The following is an 18,357-nucleotide window of genomic DNA, read 5'->3' on the forward strand; positions in this document are numbered from 1 at the left end:
GTTGCTACGGCTTTATCTTATGTTTGGCATCCCCAACATCATCGTCGTGCGGAATAAAAAGATGAAACGAGCACAAATCTGATAATGAGAGTGGAATCTTCATGAAACTCTTCCGATCTCCTTTGAAATTGGACTTGTACGCTAACGAAATCCGATGTAACAAAACTCCGAAAACATACACACAAAAAATCCTTGCAACGGAAAGAGAAGCTTCAAGATCTAGACTACATCGGAAGAAAGAATCTCCACAAACTAGAGAAAATCAAGAAAAAGGAGAAGAGAACTAAACTAGCTAATGAAGAGGAGAGGATAGAAGAGATCTAGCTAAAACCCTCCCCTCATACAAATAGAATAAGGGAGTTGTACGGAGATGAGAGGGAGAGAGCAGCTAGGGTCTCAACAAAACTAAATATTGTCAACACATAAAGTTTAGTATCGAAATTTCCAGCACTATTTTACTAAACAAGAGTAACGCCTAATGTTGGTTAATATTACGAAACAAGTGTAATCCGACTAAGCGCTGAACTTTCAATTTTTAGTACTTAATTGGGTTGTTAAACAGGCCATTTTGTCTAAGTTACATTCAAGGTCATATATTTATTCTCAAATCTTTAAAATATATTCGAGTGATATCTTTGGCCAAGTAATAGGATTCGTTTCTCTTTCGATGGATTTTTCATTCAAAGGACTACAAATGATTAAATGAGATCAGTCAGACTTTTCAGATCTGATAAATCCTAATTTAATATAAATCTACAATGTTCTAAATTTAATTATACCATTTAAATAAGAATCTACGAGTTATTTTTTCGAAAATAGCTAGTCAATAGTTCAAAATGGAAAGATATCGATTTCAAATTTGGACCAAGGCAATAGCTTCTCATCCAATTTTTTTTTTTTAGCAACATCCCCTATGAATCTCAGTAAGGATTAATTTGATGCAACCAGCATATTTATAATCTAATCGCGTGAGTTTGTCTTGTGGCCGACCATGATTCATTTTGTTTCTTGCAAATCACGCGGCGGTCTCTACCCAAGGTCCCGTGCTCCCGCGAACACCCAACCGAATCCTTCCAACGTTCGGGAAAAGATTTTTCACAGCCGGGCCCCACCCACCATTTCCCTCCTCCGGAAAAAATCCCCGAAAAAGTTTCACGTTCCCGCTCTATCTTTCAAACGAGAGAAGCCCTTTCCTTCTCCCCTCCTGCGTCTCTTCGCTTCACCTACCACCCAATCGCCGCCTCTCTCTCTCTCTCTCTCTCTCTCAAGTCCGTCGCAGCCTTTCGAGAACGATGCCGAGCAAGCGGAAATCTGGGGCCGTAGCAGCTTCCACCTCGGCCAAGAGGGGGAAGGCAGAGAACCCGAAGGGGGCGCCCGCGGAGGTGGAGGAGCAGCAGCAGCAGCAGCTCAACATTCATGTCAACGAGAGATCCAATGATTCCGACGAAGCGCTCCGTAAGGATGGAGCCCCTTCGACGAATGCTCGTGCCGACGACGGCAGCGATGAGGAGTCGGAGCTCTCTCTCTCTCAAGTCCGTCGCAGCCACTCGAGAACGATGCCGAGTAAGCGGAAATTTGGGGCCGTAGCAGCTTCCGCCTCCGCCAAGAGGGGGAAGGCAGAGGACCCGAAGGAGGTGCCCGCGGAGCAGCAGGAGCAGCTAAATAGTCATGTCAACGAGAGATTCAATGATTCCGTCGAAGCGCCCGCCAAGGATGGGGTGCCTTCCACGAATGCTCGTGCCGACGACAGCAGCAATGAGGAATCGGAGTCCCGGTTCGTTGGGGTTCCGATCCCCAACGAGGAAGCTCGCCAGAAATGGCCAAAACGCTACCTTGGTTTGGGAAAGGTAGTCTTTCGTGTTTTTTCTTTTCTGTTGAGTCGTTTTCTCTAGGATCTGATTCAGCTCAGCGACTTGCCATTGGGTTTTGGTGCTGCTTTGTTTCTGCCTGTTGAAAAATGTTGCTTTAGGTGTCGTAGTTCCGCTATTAGAGAAGGAGGTTTTGAGAAGATACGAGTTTTGCATTTTGTATTGCTTAGATTCTGCACCTTCAAAACTTGACGTCTTTATCTTTTTTTTTTTTTTTGGTAAGGTAAGTATGTATTGATCTTTCAAAAGGCTAGATACAAAAGATACCGGACACAGAAACCATGAACTCAATACGGCACATAGTGTGACGTGAAGAGTTCAACGGTGAACCGGACGCAAAATACACCCAAGCGAAAAGAAGATGACCTAGAAGCCAACAAGCTAATAGAGTAAAATAAAATAAAGCTACCAGCAAACCAACAAAAAGAACCACAAGGCTGGAACCGCAATGCATCAACAGAAGAGGCACCAGCCGGGAGAAGCAGCAGCGGATCAGCAACTTCAGTAGAAGGAGAGTCCCCTGTGTGACATGGAGGGCATCCGCACAACAGAACAGGTGAGGGCTGAAAAATGCTGCAATGATGGGGCAGCAGCAAAATCCTGGAGGGAACAACATCTGTGAGGGCAGCTGCAAAAAGGAGAGTCTGGCGTTGAAGAGTAGCAGTGGACCAGCATAGGCGCAGCAACGAGAAGACTGAAGCCGACTCAACAGAGAGGAGCCTCGAGAGAGGATAAGAAGAGTAGTACAAGCCAAAGTAAGAATACACAAAAGCAAGGAAAAAGTATGGAAAAACGACCTCAACAGAAGGCCAAAACAAAAGTGCCAGCGAGCACATGTACAGACCACACGGCTAGAGGAACTAGAGCACAAAAACTAAAGAAGAAGATTACAACAACGATCAGCGAAGACTAGAAAGTAACAGAAGAGGAAACTGATGGGAGCTACAGCAGGCCATGCAAAACACAACCAGGGCTAAGGGGAAGTCCCAGTAGAACCAGCAGCGGGAATTAGCACCAGCAGCAGGGGTCGTCAAACAGAAGAGCAGCAACAGCAGGAGGCAGCAGCAGAGGTGGAAGGTTAAAGATGCAGCAATGAAAGCAGAGCTGGCAGGTACCGAAGTGACAGGGGCATACGAGAAGCATCAGCGGAGCAATCCAAAACAAACCAAAACGCAAGCGGTAGTGGGGGTATGAGAGCGCCAGCAGGAGTGGATCAAGCACCCGCAAGAGCAGGGATGGAACCACCTACAGAACAAAATAGAAACAGAGGAAGACCAACAGGAGGCCGAGGGGGAGGGAAAGCAACAGAAGCACCACCCACGAAAAAGGTGGGGGAAACAGAAAAAGAAAAAAGCAAGGAAAAAGATAGAGAGCAAGAGGAACAAGGAGAGAACCACCAAAAACCAAGGGTGGACCGAAGTTAAAAGAGCAGCTCACAGAACTAGGACCCAACCCACAAACAGGCACTCCAAAGGGGACGTAGCAGCATACATAGATGGATAAGGAGCATCTGAGCAGCGAAGGAGTCCCCAAGGTGCAGCAGCAGCAGAGATAGAAGAGAAACCAGCAGCCACAGCGACCAGCAACCAGTAATACAGGCGAGAACCTTTTGTGGGGTGCAGTAGTAGAATCACCCAAGTAGCATCTCCAGTCAATGGCAAGAGCAGTAGAGTATTATTGCAAACCCAGCCATAAAGTGTATAGAATGTGAGAGGCGCAGCCCATAGAACAACCAACACACAGATTTAGTGATAGAATGTACAGAACCGAGACCACCATAATAGGTTCTGTACAGGGTCTGTTGAGGGCAGAAGATAGTTGCAGCGGTACTGAGCAAATACCCACTGGTGATGTGATAGGAAATCAGCTACGAGGACGTGTCGAAAATATCAGAAGATAAACCCCAATTATTCTGAACGCGTCTGTTGCGAGGATGATCTCGAATGCATCCCAAGGTTAAAGCCTTATCCTTGACCAGTTTAGTTAAGTGTAAGATCATTGCTGGAAGATAGAGTTGCTTGTTCCGGAAAAGAATATCATTTCTTGTGGTCCAGATAATGTGACAAAGGGTGCCAAGAGCAAATTTAGCTATCGTGTTAGAGAAGGAGGGCCGACGTAAATGTTTCCTAGCCCATCTCATAAAACTTTGCCACGGTCGGTTTCGCCAATGTAGTAAACAGTTAGACGCCCAAGTAGCAGCCAGTTGACTAGTGATAGGGCAAGCAAAAAATAGGTGATCCACCGAGTCCGGTGTGACGTCTTTATCTTTTGGTCACTCTTGCATTTGTTTTTTAAGAAGTTAAAACTAGGCTCGAATTGGCTTTATGATTTGTCATAATGCTCTCATCCATTGTAATATAAAGTGTTGAAGACTTGAAACATTAGACATACAAGACATCCACTATTTGTGGAAGGTATTGAAGCTTATTTCTGATGAAGTTCTGCACTCCCAAGTAGCTATTAAGGTGCTTACTCATCAGTTCATTGGTGCAAGTATTGATCCTTTAATCTGGCGGATAATTAGCTAAACTAAACTAGCTAATTAAGCAATGGCATTTGTTCATGTTGGGAGAGTCAGTCAAAACAGAGGAACCTTTGCATTTGTTTTAGAAGTAATTAGTCTGAAACCAATTACTTTTGCAATGTCAAGTTCACATTCCAGCTCTCTACTGTGTGGATCAATAATGGAAATATCATACAAGGTCACCTACTTAAAGGGAATGAGCCCTTATACCATTCTACATTAACATACATGAAATTATCGACATGCAATTTGATTTGTTGCTTTGACTATTCCTCTTTTGGTCTGCTGATATTAACTTTCTATTGTATTATTCGTATTGATACATTGCCATGGTGCCTTGTCTATCTTGCAGAAGAAAATGGTGGTCAACGGCAATGAAGAGTAAGATTAGATTTGAATACCTGCTTATTTTTTCTGAGATAGGTAGATCTTCTTTTCCTTGTCAACAATGTTATTTCCTAGACATTCTAATACAACATTTTATCTGTAGAGGGGATAACAATATTATCCACGTGAAGTGCCACTTCAGGAAGGCACAGGTTGATGGGGCTTTGTATGATATTGGTGATGATGCCTACGTCAAGGTAAGTTATTTTATAGGCCAGCGGAATAAAAGGTTTATCTACAGAAACAAATATTGATCCAGCCGTGATTTCATTGTAAATTCAATGACTATTCTTTCTTTCTAGTTTAAAATTGGGCCAATGTGAAATGATTTAAAGGATTCAACTTATGGTCGTATTGTATAACTTGAAATATGCTAGAACATTTTATGCATCAATAGTGTAGCTAATGTTGTTTTATCTGAAGAGTCTTTCAAGTATCCTCTTAATCATGGGAGTAATATGGCAGACTTCATGACAATCAGGGCATGTTAGACTCATGCAAAGATGAGATAGATCCCTAGTATGACATAGATTACCACCAGCAACCACCCAGTGGCATAAATCTTGGCATTACACACTCTAAATATAAATTGTCTAGATTATAATTTTTTTTTGCTATTTGTGCTGTCAAAGATGAGATATAGCAATTTTGTTTGGTGTATACCATTCAATGCATGTCGCGAGTACTTTTCTATCGCGATAAGTAAAAGGATGGGAAGGCGTGACTAATGCGTATTGCTTATACTTAATCTTTATTAATAAGTTGGTTGGAAATAATTGACACACTTAATTAAGTTGTATTGATGAAGTATATGGAACATAAAACTCACAAGGTTGTTCGTATTTAACTTAAGTTTTGCACTGAAATTTTGTTTTGACGTAATTTAAGTGTATGAAAGTTTTGTTTAGATTGTATAAATTGTACTAGATGTATGGTAACATATGGAAAAAACTGTGAATATTTCTAAATTTATTTTCATTCAAAATCCATGCACATGTCTAATATTCCTGGTCCACATGGCTTCGATGATTTCTTGTCTATGTTTGTACTTTGGCTAATTAATGTGTAAGGCTCCACAATCCTTTGGCTAGGAAGATGTACTTTCTAGCGAAACGATCCATCTTGGTTTTGACTTTGTCTGTCTTCCTCATCACTTTCGCCAGGATTTTGTTAAGGAGGCTACAATCTGAGGATTGTCTCACATAGTTGGAGAGTTAGGCAGTTGCAAAGTCAAAGTTTTCTAGCTCTTGCTGAGATGAATGTTACCATTTAAGTGCATGAAAATTCCAATTATTTAATTGGACTGAGTTCTGCACAATCTTCTCCTTCAAAAGCTAATGCTTAAATCACATAGCCGTGATTTTAGTACAAACTTCTTGAACCTGTATTTTTTGGTATGAAATTCAGATTGCGATTTTAATTTTTTTTTTCAGCTAATTTCATATGTATTCCTTATATTTTGGTCCATTTGAGGGAGCTTTGATACGAAGGTACTTCAACTATGTGAAGATATTTTATGATTGATAATTTTCTAGACAATGGCTTACTAACTAATTGTACATCGACATTTATGAATTGCGATACTGCCATAAGAATTTCATTGATGACTTTTTTGCCCACTTAACTCAGGCTGGCGAAGGGGAGGACAACTATATTTGTAAGATTGTGGAATTCTTCGAGGCAGTAGATGGCTCATACTATTTTTGTGCACAATGGTATTACTGAGCTCGAGATACAGTAAGTATGTTTATAATATTTTGTTATTCTCTCATCGGCTTTGTGATTATCTTATGTGAAATTCTTTGTTTGTAACAGGTCATTAAGCAGTTATCCTACCTCATTGATGAAAAGCGCGTCTTCTTTTCCGAAATACGCGATGTGAACCCATTGGAATGCCTAGTTAAAAAGTTAAAAATCGCTCGAGTGCCTCTTGAGGTATGTTTAACATTAGTTTCTTTAGATTGAATCTTCCTTAGTGACATCACAAGAGTGCATTGATTCTGATTTGTAGCTCAATTTGGATGCAAAAAGAGCAGCAATTCCGCGTTGTGATTATTATTGTGACACTATGTATCTATTGCCGTACTCAACATTCAAATGCTTGCCTAAAGGTATGCTTTTCTTCTTGGATACCCGTGTTCCCATACCTGTTTTCTCCTCATTAATTAGATAAAAACATGATAGTAGACACATAATTATCATCGCATCTTGTTTATGCTGTAGATTATAAGGTGGATGGTTGTGAGACATCATCCACCATTTCAAATGATGATGTTGACACGGCTTGTACAACATGTGAGGTCAAGGGGGTGCTGGCATTACTAGATTTGTATTCTGGTTGTGGTGCTATGTCTACCGGTATATGTCTTGGAGCAAATCTTTCTGGTTCAAACCTTGTCACGGTATGCATTTTGTAATTTTTTTTTCTTAGAAAAAGGTTAATATGCACAACTTATGCACTCTTGATTTCATTTGTTCATAGAGGTGGGCTGTTGACATGAACAAACATGCATGCAACAGTTTGAGACTAAACCACCTAGAGACACAGGTATAGCCATTCTTTTTGGTTGATGAACGTACTAATTTTTCCAATCCGAAATATATTCTAATAGCATTGTATTGTTGACTGTTATTGTAAAATCAGGTGAGGAATGAGTCTGCAGAAGATTTCCTCTTGCTGTTGAAGGAGTGGCATAAACTGTGCATGCAATTTCAGCTCATTGAAAGTGATGGTCAACAGCTGCCATATGCCGATTTATTTAGCATAGAGGATGGAATCAGTGATGTCGAGGAAAACAGTAAAGATGACAATGGGAGTAGTGATGGTGAGGCTTTTGAAGTAGACAAAATTTTAGCAATTTGTTATGGAGATCCTAAAGAGAAGGGAGATATCACATTGTACTTCAAGGTACTTAGAATTTTGAATTTAGCATGACAAAGTTGAACACTTATTATTTCGCAACTTCATCTGACTTTTTTCTTTTTACTCCTTGATATATACGTAGTACTTATATTGCAAACCTTTCTGTTCTAGTCAATTTCGAGTCTGCGACAATGATAGGTTGTTGATGAATTTGGTTGTTTAATAATTGTTTAAATAAGTCTTACAGTCCACGTCCATTTTTATATGGACTTGCATAGGATAATCCGATCACGATGCTTTTCTGTGTACTTTAGCATGTGATCTCAATTTTGCACAACCTAGTATCCTAGCGGTGTGATTCTTTTCTAGTGCTTTAAATAATCTTGAATCGTCATTTTGTTGCAGGTTTCGTGGAAAGGATATGGTCCTGATGAGGACACATGGGAGCCAATTGACGGCTTAAGGTAGGCACAATGATCAAAATAACATTATGAAAATACTAAGTACCACATCTCTAACATAGTGTCTTTGTGTCAGCAACTGTTTTGAAAGACTAAAGGAATTCGTAGTTGAAGGTCATAAATCCAAGATTTTGCCTTTGCCAGTGAGTTTTTCATTTCCTATGTTTTTCTATTTTTGCGTCTGGTCGCGTATCCTTTGTACGAACCTTCTCCACGGTGACGTCTGCATACACTTTGCAGGAGAAGCCTTCGATTTAGGAGACTCGTTTCTTGGTTTCATCATTTATAATTTCATATTAGATATTTCCTAATGAAAACTATTCCATTCAGATTCGTGTGCTCATTGTACATGATTACAAAGAAACATTCACCTTGAGAGTTCCTTGGCTGATTTTTCCAGGGGGATGCAGATGTGATATGTGGTGGACCACCCTGTCAAGGAATAAGCGGTTTCAATCGCTTTAGAGATAAGGACAATCCTTTAGCTGATGTGAAAAACAAGCAACTTCTTGTGTTTATGGAAGTTGTGGAGTTTTTGAAACCAAGGTTTGTTTTGATGGAGAATGTGGTGGATCTAGTCAAATTTTCTAAGGGTTTCTTGGGGAGATATGCACTTGGTCGTTTAGTGCAACTGAACTATCAAACAAGATTGGGTATCATGGCCGCAGGAGCATATGGGCTTCCTCAATTTAGAATTCGTTGTTTTCTGTGGGGTGCTCGTCCCAATGAGGTGAACTTGTATATGCACTTATATCTTAGATAAAGTTGTCTTAAACTTGTATTTGTCATTATAGCAGGGATTCAAAAGAATTTCACTCATTGGTTTTGTTTGATGCTTTAGAAGTTGCCCCAGTACCCATTGCCAACACACGATGTTGTGGTCAGAGGTTTCATTCCTTTAGAATTTGAGGTATGGGTTTCTGTGTTATAATGTGTAATTTACTAAAGGCGAAGTCTGAAATTTCCTTGAAATAAAATCAGATGCACACTGTTGCCTATGATGAGGGCCACTCGTACGAATTGCAAAAGAAATTGCTACTGGAGCATGCAATCTCTGATCTTCCACCTGTATGTATCTTTATCACCCTGGTGATGTTTTTATGCTTTGATGAATTGTAATTTTGATGGATTTCAATTGACTAAGGTTGGAACTTATGATGGAAGAGATGAAATGCCTTATGATAAAGCTCCACAGACAGATTTTCAACGTTTCATTAGATCAAGTGAAAAAGGTGAATAAGAAATTTTTTTATTTATTTCCCTGTATATAAAACATCAAATGCAAAATAGTGAATTACCTACGCTGATTAATGTGGTATCATATTAGATTTCAAGTTTTCCTACATGTATACTCTTTAGATGGATGTAAATAGATTGTAGTGTAGTTCATGAGTAGATAGACATTCTTAGGTTCCATCGCTAAACCATATTTACTCTAAATGTAACTTTTAACCAGTGATTTACTCACATGCATACTCTAGCTTAAATTATGGAAAGCTATTAAAGAAGAGCATTTTGAAAATTGTGTTGATACAAGATTGATGCTCATGTTGCTTGATGGGCTCTCCCTCTTTTATTGCCTTATACTTTTTTAATTTTTGCCTTGGAGGCTAGGGTGGCATGCTAGTACGAGTCGATCTAGATGGGTCTGTCTAAGGGGAAGTGAGCTTAGCAGGATGTTTGGTCACTAAGCTTTATGGATCGAAGCTTTTGCATGTTTTTGGCTGCTTAGGTAAATTAAGCGTTCAATTCTAGTTTTTCCTTCTCTTTCTTCTCTAATCCTGAAATCTTTACAGAAATGCTGGGGATCATAGATGACTCAGTGGATTCAGATCGATTACTCTTTGATCATCGACCACTTGAATTGAATTCAGATGACCACGAACGTGTTTGCCATATACCAAAGAAAAAGGTGTTCGTTCTTGTGTTCATAAAAGTCGACATTCTTCTCGTCTAGTTTATTAGAAGCTCTGTTGTTTTGCTGAAAGTTCCGCAAATTTTGTGAAGGGCGCGAATTTTAGGGATTTGCCTGGTGTTCGTGTGTGTCCGGACAACAAAGTTGAATGGGACCCTGATGTTCCCAGGGCTTATCTGGCCTCGGGGAAACCATTGGTAAAATTATACATCAATTTATACTTCCCTCAGTTTCTTTTTTTGACAGAATTTTGCTCATCATTCCCATTGACATTTAGTTCTCTCGCAAGTTTTATAACAGAATTGTTGTCCTTCTGCAGGTCCCTGATTACGCAATGACATTTACGAATGGTTCTTCCTCAAAGTAAGTGTTAAGGTGCTTCGGTGCATATAGTCTTTGTAATTTCAGTGGTCCAACCTCTTCGAATTTTGTAGGCCTTTCGCACGTGTGTGGTGGGATGAAACTGTGCCTACTGTAGTGACTAGAGCAGAACCGCACAACCAGGTATGCTACTTCCCTTTGATTAGGGGCAGAGTTCGATTCGGAGATGACTATATGTCCATCTTTTTCGGTTTCTAGACTTGTGGTTGTTGAATAATATGGAGTTTCTGAAAGTTAAATTCTGTCTAACCTCAGTGACGATGACCTGTGTCGCTCGATTTTGTTGAAAAAATTTTGCTAACCATGATGAGATTTTTGTTTTATAAATATTGTTCCGAACGTATGAAGTCGTTTCACTGTAAAGTTAATGTGTTGTGTTAGCTGAAACTTGGATTTTTCTTGCTGCATATCCAGTATCGTGTCAAAAGTTACTGTCTATAAAATCTTTAAGCTGAAAAGTCTAGCAAAGTTACTCATGTAGTTAGAAATGATGAATAAGCAATGGCCAACCAATTATTTGATCAACTATGCAGGCAATATTACACCCCGAGCAAGACAGAGTTTTTACAGTTCGTGAAAATGCAAGACTTCAGGGATTTCCTGATTATTACAAGCTTACTGGCCCCATTAAGGAGAGGTAACTATTTTATAAATGATGCCTTTCTTTTCATTCGTCAGCTTTACAAACATCCGCATTGTATAAAGGTCATTAGCTAAACCGAAATGCGCCCCAAATTGCAAGGGAGTTCTTTAAGTATGATTACAAGATGTTGTGAGCTGCAGAGCATGAATGCCAATAGGGTGTTTATATACTTGGGTTGAATGTATGTTGCAAGGCACTAATTATCTTTTTATTTTAGAATTTTTAGGATCAAAGCTGTTATATTTTCAGCACGTCTTTTTGGCTTTTACGATTTTAAATTGTGCTGGAGTGAGGGCGTTTAGTTCCTATATCTACCGAGGCACTAGATTATAACATCATCAAGTAGATCATTAACCATCAAATTCAGAGACAACTTGTGTTGATTTTACCAGGCATATCAATTGTACTTTAGTCGCTAGAGTTCGGATACAACGTACACTTGGTACGAGCATTTTCCTTCTGATCACAAGAAAATCTAGAGAAATGCGTAGCAAATTCAGTTGAAACTAGAAAATGCTAGCTATTTATCTATTGACGCTGAACAGTAAAAAAGCAGTGGCCCGGGACAAGGTTATAGTGTACCCGCACGCAATATATAAAACAACCCATCATTTTATTTCCAAAAGGTCTTTCAGAAAATTTATCTATTGAAGCATGGTGCAGGCAGGTTAGTGTGACAAGAAACAAATTATTCTTAAAGTTTTGCTTTGTCAATTCATGGTTTTCATTTTTTTATAATCTAGTTTTCCCAGGCATCTCATTAGGTTTCTCAAAATGAGCATCGCTGAATTCTTGTTAGCACAAGAAGGTTTGATCAGATAATATCATACTTAATCTAGGTGGTCTAGTAATGCAAGCAGGCATCCCACTAGGAAAAATTCTGATTGATGAAGTACTTCTCATTTACATGTAGACCTGAGTAGTTCTGTACTTCTACTCTTTACGTTGATTTTCCAATATTTTACCAGGTACATTCAAGTTGGAAATGCAGTTGCAGTTCCTGTAGCTAGAGCTTTGGGATGTGCACTGGCTCAAGCTTTCCAAAAAAGTGCCAATGATGATGATCCGTTGTTTCGGTTGCCTGATATATTCGTCAGTAGATCTGAGCAACGATCTTCAGCATCGTCTGAAAATGATGCATAGCTGTACAGTCGTAGAAGTGAGTTGTAGGTTAGTGAGATTATATCCCAATGATTTGGAGTGGAAGCCTTGCTCTAAGCTGACGAGGTTATCCCTGAAGGAGGCCGCAATAACAAACCCACCAATGACGGGGTCGGCTACTAGCACAAGTCCCTGCATTCAGTCCCACTTGATCTTTTACATATTTATGTGTTAATGACATCTTATACTTAATTACGGCGACACACCATGCTATGATACGATATGTCGGATGTACCATAGGAGGCTGGCTCTGGCCTCTTCCTATTCTTTTCTCTGTTTTGGTGGCAGGCCTCTCTGTAAAGATAACAATCACGTGGTAACTTTAATCTCCTCTAATCATAAGCTTAGGGTAATTTTAATTGCTTCTTGTAAGTCAATAACGTGGTAATTTAATCTCCCTGACAAGCCTAGAAAAGTTAATGCATACATCAAAACTGAAGCTGGTTTCCGCTGCTTGGAAGGAGAAGAAATCGGGGAACGTGCCTAGAATGGTTTTGGTTGTGACTAAGATTGATTTGATGCCCGGTATAGCATATCGCCCACTGGCTTCGAGCATTGGGTGAGGCGGAGAGCACGGGAAACTGGGTTGATCAAGATCACGAGTTTGCATTTGGTGAGCACAGAGAGGAATTAGGGAGTTCAAGGATCTTGCGAACGATGTCGTTGCTCTGGCTGGGCCTGGAGGGAATGTCTGCACCATCGTCGCGCAAAATGCGGGACGAGCAACTTGGATTAATGCAATGGGGAAGCATGTTGAAGTGGGGGAAAAGTTACCCACTTGACAGAGCCACCGGTGTCCGGTACCACGGGGGGAATAACTAGGGTCAAGGGGATTTTGGCCGGGTAAAGCGAAGTTGTTCGATACACCAGGGCTTTTGAACCTGCATCGGATCACGACGAGGCTAACGGGGGAAGAGCAGAAGCTTGTTAATGTCGGTAAGGAGCTCCGGCCAAGGAGTTACAAGATTAAGGTAAGCAAGCATGCTTAGACAAGTAGGATGATGTAGCTAAGTGGTCAGTGTAAGCGTTAATCCTCATTCTGGATAATGTTTAGGTTGGGAATTCTTTTGAGCTTCTTTAAAAGTAAGACTATCTGAATGGTGCAAGACCTTTGACGAGCATTTGCTACGTCGGAGAAAACAGTGTCGCGTGAGGAAATGCTGTCTGTCTGTCTACCCTTTTTCCCCCCAAGCATTATGTCTTCGTTGCGTTCGATTTTTTTTTTGTTTTCTGATGTTTTATCATTATCATTTGTTATTTTTTTATTTAATTTTTTTCTATTCTTTTTGTTTTCTTAATTTTTTAACTGTTAAAGGCCAGCGGCCTCCCACCGGCCAATGGCCGAGGCCCGGTATAGTACAAATAAAAGAAACAAAGAAAAGAAAAAATAGAAAAAAAATTTCAAAATCCGGAAATATTACAAAAATAAAAAAAGTTGTCATTGTCAATGTCGAGAGTGTCACGTAAAACGTCCGTCACGCACGTTAGCTATTTGCATTCAAAATTAATTGGAAGGACTATATCGACAAATTGTCAAAATTTTTAGGACCGAATTGGCACAATTGAAATGTTTAGTATTGATTTAGTCGCCGTACAATGAGTTTAGGATGTTTTGGACAATATTTCCATCTATGGGCAAAGTCTCTCACCCATCATACAGGGATTAGATGTTTGAATTTGAATTTGAGTGCAATGGTGGAGATTAATTAGTTCAAAATGTTTGGTTATGCCATAGTGAAATAGACTAACCATGAGGACATCATTCATATATGATTCAAGAAACATTTGAAGCAGTTCCTTTATCATCTTTACCATTTCTTATATGTATTTTGTAGCTTTTAACTATATCTCGACAATATTGTCACCCCATAGTAAGAATAGCGATTCATCACAACTCAACTATAATCTGAAAAGCATGACATACAAACAAGGTGGGCGGAGATCATGAACAGGCAATTTTGTCCCCTATATCAAACCAAAAGAAACAAAGAGACTCCAATGCAGACTACAAACCAACTTAATTGAACACAAACAGATCCCCAAAGAAGCGACGAGAAAGGATGTGTTCATGCCCTAAAGAGTTTAGCTATGCCGAAAGCGGCAGCGGACGCGACTGCGCTGATGAGGGCTGTCTGGAAAGCGCTCTTGAAGGGTCGATTCCCGGTGAAGTAGCCCTTGACGAACCCGAAGACGAGCAAGGCGGTAATGGTCACCACGATCGACGCAATCAGGGCGTCTTGGGCGATCGGTAGGATCACGTACGGCGACAACGGCACCATCCCGCCCGCGACGTAGGAAAACGCTATCGTGGCTGCACTCCACAGGGCTCTCAGCGGATCCGGTTCCTCGAGCCCGAGCTCAAACCTGAATCAAAATGTTAGTTAGGATATATCCAGGTTGAAGTCGTTAAAATTTCTTTAGATGATGAACCGACTATGAGATTACTTCATCATGAAATCTAGCCAGGCTTGGGGATTCCTCCTCAAGGAATTCACCACGGGCTCGTATTCATGCGGCTCCACACCGTACTGTGAGAGGATCTCTGCGATTTCAGCGGCCTCTGCGATTTAATGTTCAATAGATCAGCATAATCTGCCATTATTTTCCCAAATACCCACGGAAAAAATAAAGAGATAAGTGCGTTGAGAATTCTATAACTTATCGTAAACGTGTACATGAATTCTAAAACTTGTCAGAAATTGCAATTGAATCATAAAACTTTCAAAAAGTGCAATCAAGGCCTAAAAACTTATCAAATTTGTGAAATTAAATCCTATCGCTAATTGCACTTTTGAAAGTTTTAAGACTTGATTGTGCTGTCGTGATAAGTTTTGGGGCTTTTAGCGCACTAATCTCTTAAATCAAACTGATAAAAGATGAAAGCGTGGGGGAGAGAGGAGGACCTATGTCAGGGACATCGACGATCTCTTCTTGCTCTCTCTTGAGCTCCCTCGCATAATGATCAGCTTCACTCTTTGCCGCTAGATACCTGCATGGCGTCGTTATCTTTTTAAGCGTTAGAAACTCTCTCTCCAACTATGTCTTCACAAAGAAAGCTAACTATGAGCAAACTCATGAGATTATAACATAATGAACACATTTAGTGCAATCATAATTACCCTCCAAGTCCCATAGAGATAGCGCCGGCCACGACTTCCGCGATCCCAGCGATGAGGATGATGCCCGACTTCACTTGAGCCCCGGACAAGCCGGCGGCGAGGGCGAAGGGGACGGTGAGGCCGTCGGAGACGCCGATGATGATGTCCCGGACGACCTCGCTGGACATGAAGTGCTTCTCCTCGTGGTCTTGCAGAAGCAGCCTCTGCTTCTCTCGGTCTACATTCCCATTTTCCGCCATTGATGGACCACTGTGAAGCTATTGTCAATGCAGAGAAAACGAAAAAGGGAGACTGGAGAGACTTCAGAGAGAAAGCTGAACTCTCTTTTGGGGGGGGCGGATGGGCATAAAGCTGGTGATGGTTTAGAGGTTGTTTTTATAGGGAAAGAACGTGGTTTCATGGAGAAAAGGACAAAATAGTCAGAGTCATCCCTTCTGATGATCTCACTCGTATAAACCCTACCTTCATCAAGCACGCATAATACGAAAAATACAGAAAATTGCAAGATACACTACGTAACGACAGGCCCGTATACTTACGAATAACGTGAGTGACTATGGCTCAAGCCGAACAGTCAATAGAGACTATGAAATTCTTTTGATAATGTCCAAAGATGATAATTGTGTCGGTCGTTCCTTCTCACCCCCATTCATTAATTAAAGAAAAAACTATTTAGCGATGGTGGTTAGCTACTACTTCGTCGGAGCTGAGGGGCTTTTTAATCTGATAAAAGGTACATCGAGATAAGTAATGGTCAAGATCGGTTTGTGTTCAACTCGGGCCATTTACAAAAGACATTTTTCATAGAATGGCCCTTAGATTTGAACACGCGTACAAGTGAAAGCTAAGACGATTAGTGATTATTACAAATTGGCACGTTAAAATCGAATTTCCATCGATTCAGCACGAAATACGTATGTTTTTTTTCTCTTTTTTTCGGAATAGAGTTGGGTAGGGTTTTACCATTTCCCAAATATTCCTTTACAATCTACCGTGGACAAGCTTTAATGGGACATCGGATTACAACAAAATAATTAGTTAACCATTAAACAACTCTTAAATTAATCTTTTTGGAGGTTGGTGAAAAATGGATGGGTTGTCCGGTTGCACGTTAAGAGAGAGTTACTGCGGAGATTCCACTAGTGAAGACCCAAAAAAAAAAAAAAGGATAGGGTGGGTTGGGCGGTCGATGGTGACGGGTGCAACTTGTCTTCTTCTACATCCGGCCGCCGTAGATTAGGGCTTCCCTTCTTTTAAAAAGGCCTGTCCTTCACTTTGGCTCAATTTTTGTCGTTTCGCGGGGAAGGCACTTTTAGGGTGTGTGTCCGACACACGCCTTCTCATCCAAAACACTTTTTGTAGTTGACACGTGCCTTGCCAACGCGACGTCAAACCTTCCGGCGACCGGCCAACCGGTGAAAAGGGCAAGAATAAAATAAATATTCAAAAATCATATCGGCGTTGAGATCGGTGTCTACATCAGCGATTTTATATTAAAATTGATAAATTATCTAAATATTAAATATTAAATTTATACAATTGAAAATTTTAAAATCGAATCGGATCACCGTATAATAAAATTTAATGTGGACAATTATCTCGGATACCGTCAATACATGCCATGGCCGTTTTCGCGTGGAGACATTATAATGTAATGTTATATTCGCCTTTCAAGTCGGAAAAGATTTCGGAAAAGCTTGGCGATTCCCGTTTTCCATTTCGTCGGCTCGCCTGGTTGGTTTCACGTGTCGCTTTCGGGCGTGTGTCACGCACAGGCCCTCATCCCGCATTTTAAAGCTATTTCCATAAGGCCGTGCCGTTTTGTAGGTCCAATTCTATGTATCAATCGAGCCTTTAGTCTTTTAGGCAAGGTCCACCACATATATTTTTACCAGCCTCGTCAATCGGATAAGATGCTGATCGAAGTCTCGGGTGATTGATCCCGATATCGAATCTTTTACGCTCGAATGTTAATGTTTCATGAATCAGATAAGACATGGATTGGAATTTCAGAGATTTGTCCGAATACGAAATTTTTTTACAGCCGGATGATATAAATGACTGATTATGTGCGTAGGTTCTTTGATTAGGGTTTTTTTTTTAAAAAAACATCATAGGAAGGAAAACAGGAGAAAGCGTTGAAAACAAGTCGAGCTTTTTAAATCAAACTGGTGCACAAACATACATTTTGTCAGAGGAAATGTTCTTGATTGGGCCCATAAAGTCAACGATATGCATCTAAAGCATGGAATCACGTAGTGGAGTGAAACTAGCATCGCCTTGCATTCCCATTCCCGTGAAATCAAATGAATATCAAACTTTATTCAGCTCTTTAAAATATCATGCCACACTTAACAATTTGACAAGTAAGATTTCTCAAAGAAGCACATGAAAGTAAACCAAAAAAAAAAAAAAAAGATTAAACTTCGGATTATGAGTCTAGAAAGCACGGGAGGACCGAGTCGAAGGATTGACTAGGACTAAATCATGTCGATATACCGTATCGCATCATCTTATGTTCAAAATATATGAATACGCGGGTGCTTAAAGTCGCCGAACCCTTGGCACGTCGGGTGCGAGAGAAATTATGAACCGGAAATATCTTTTTTTGTTTTTTTGGTTGGCCTTTGGTCCTTACAAGTTAATCTTCTTGCTTATAAATCAATGATTAAAAAAAAATTGATTGGGTCCATTTCGTCCGACCATAATGATTGAACCATGTGTCGGCCACGCGCACCTAAATTAATTAAAGAGACGTACCCCCAAAAGAGAGAGGGTATGATTGGCTGGCAAAATCGAAATTATTGAACCACATGCGGGCGTGATGCGTCTTTTTCCAGACCCAGATGCCCCTCACTTCTTGGAAAGCGACAGGGAAGCCATAAAAAAACAAAAAAAAAACAAACCAACCTACTTTTCTAAGTTCAATCAAGAATCTACTCCCAAGGAGTGTTCCACGGCTAAACCACCGTCAAATCTAGATGACTTGATCTTATGCCATCGTCAACTGTTCCGTGGCCTAATTATGGCCTAAT

The 18,357-nt window shown here is 40.4% G+C and overlaps 3 protein-coding genes across 6 annotated transcripts in view; 2 read left to right on the forward strand and 1 right to left on the reverse strand.

Moving 5' to 3' along the window:
• Positions 1-1,184: 1,184 nt before the first annotated feature.
• The window catches only part of LOC115757354 (DNA (cytosine-5)-methyltransferase CMT3-like), a 266,289-nt gene continuing 249,116 nt past the window's right edge, over positions 1,185-18,357 (forward strand). Inside the window, exons 1-2 of one of the 2 annotated variants that reach the window (XM_048281401.1) lie at positions 1,185-1,511; positions 1,764-1,847. In XM_048281401.1, the coding sequence (XP_048137358.1) occupies positions 1,293-1,511; positions 1,764-1,847 (303 nt within the window). In that variant the 5' untranslated portion in view covers positions 1,185-1,292. Of the gene's footprint in view, positions 1,848-18,357 lie in introns of both variants that reach the window. The other variant, XM_048281400.1, reaches the window with a different exon arrangement.
• LOC115757611 (DNA (cytosine-5)-methyltransferase CMT3-like) lies at positions 6,497-12,449 on the forward strand. 3 transcript variants are annotated; one of them, XM_048281408.1, is made up of 19 exons: positions 6,497-6,516; positions 6,595-6,714; positions 6,791-6,890; positions 7,003-7,181; positions 7,262-7,327; positions 7,424-7,687; positions 8,048-8,106; positions 8,180-8,246; positions 8,514-8,833; positions 8,945-9,013; positions 9,085-9,171; positions 9,248-9,335; positions 9,900-10,015; positions 10,111-10,215; positions 10,338-10,381; positions 10,453-10,522; positions 10,933-11,036; positions 12,011-12,163; positions 12,219-12,449. In XM_048281408.1, the coding sequence occupies exons 9-19, from the start codon at positions 8,621-8,623 to the stop codon at positions 12,376-12,378; spliced, it is 1,209 nt and encodes a 402-aa protein (XP_048137365.1). In that variant the 5' UTR covers positions 6,497-6,516; positions 6,595-6,714; positions 6,791-6,890; positions 7,003-7,181; positions 7,262-7,327; positions 7,424-7,687; positions 8,048-8,106; positions 8,180-8,246; positions 8,514-8,620; the 3' UTR covers positions 12,379-12,449. The 3 variants fall into 3 exon arrangements, with proteins under 3 accessions (XP_048137365.1, XP_048137367.1, XP_048137366.1); XM_048281410.1 differs by lacking the exon at positions 12,219-12,449 and adding an exon at positions 11,669-11,709 and having other exon boundaries at positions 12,011-12,153; XM_048281409.1 differs by lacking the exon at positions 9,085-9,171.
• On the reverse strand, positions 14,141-15,622 carry LOC115727305 (vacuolar iron transporter 1-like). The gene is made up of 4 exons (XM_030657490.2): positions 15,323-15,622; positions 15,107-15,192; positions 14,649-14,763; positions 14,141-14,567 (listed from the first exon to the last, which is right to left on the reverse strand). The coding sequence occupies exons 1-4, from the start codon at positions 15,559-15,561 to the stop codon at positions 14,270-14,272; spliced, it is 738 nt and encodes a 245-aa protein (XP_030513350.1). The 5' UTR covers positions 15,562-15,622; the 3' UTR covers positions 14,141-14,269.

This window comes from Rhodamnia argentea, chromosome 6 (assembly GCF_020921035.1).
Source record: "Rhodamnia argentea isolate NSW1041297 chromosome 6, ASM2092103v1, whole genome shotgun sequence".
Lineage (NCBI taxonomy): Eukaryota > Viridiplantae > Streptophyta > Magnoliopsida > Myrtales > Myrtaceae > Rhodamnia > Rhodamnia argentea.

What these genes read in the sequence shown, in the direction of transcription:
- LOC115757611 (XM_048281408.1), top strand. Translation starts at nt 8,621, where the DNA reads ATGGAAGTTGTGGAGTTTTTGAAACCAAGGTTTGTTTTGATGGAGAAT. An exon ending in CAATCTCTGATCTTCCACCT is followed by an intron (nt 9,172 to 9,247) that starts GTATGTATCTTT and finishes CAATTGACTAAG; the next exon opens with GTTGGAACTTATGATGGAAG. An exon ending in GAGCAGAACCGCACAACCAG is followed by an intron (nt 10,523 to 10,932) that starts GTATGCTACTTC and finishes TCAACTATGCAG; the next exon opens with GCAATATTACACCCCGAGCA.
- LOC115727305 (XM_030657490.2), bottom strand. Translation starts at nt 15,561, where the DNA reads ATGGCGGAAAATGGGAATGTAGACCGAGAGAAGCAGAGGCTGCTTCTG. An exon ending in CGTCGATGTCCCTGACATAG is followed by an intron (nt 14,764 to 15,106) that starts GTCCTCCTCTCT and finishes ATTAAATCGCAG; the next exon opens with AGGCCGCTGAAATCGCAGAG. An exon ending in TGGCTAGATTTCATGATGAA is followed by an intron (nt 14,568 to 14,648) that starts GTAATCTCATAG and finishes ATTTTGATTCAG; the next exon opens with GTTTGAGCTCGGGCTCGAGG.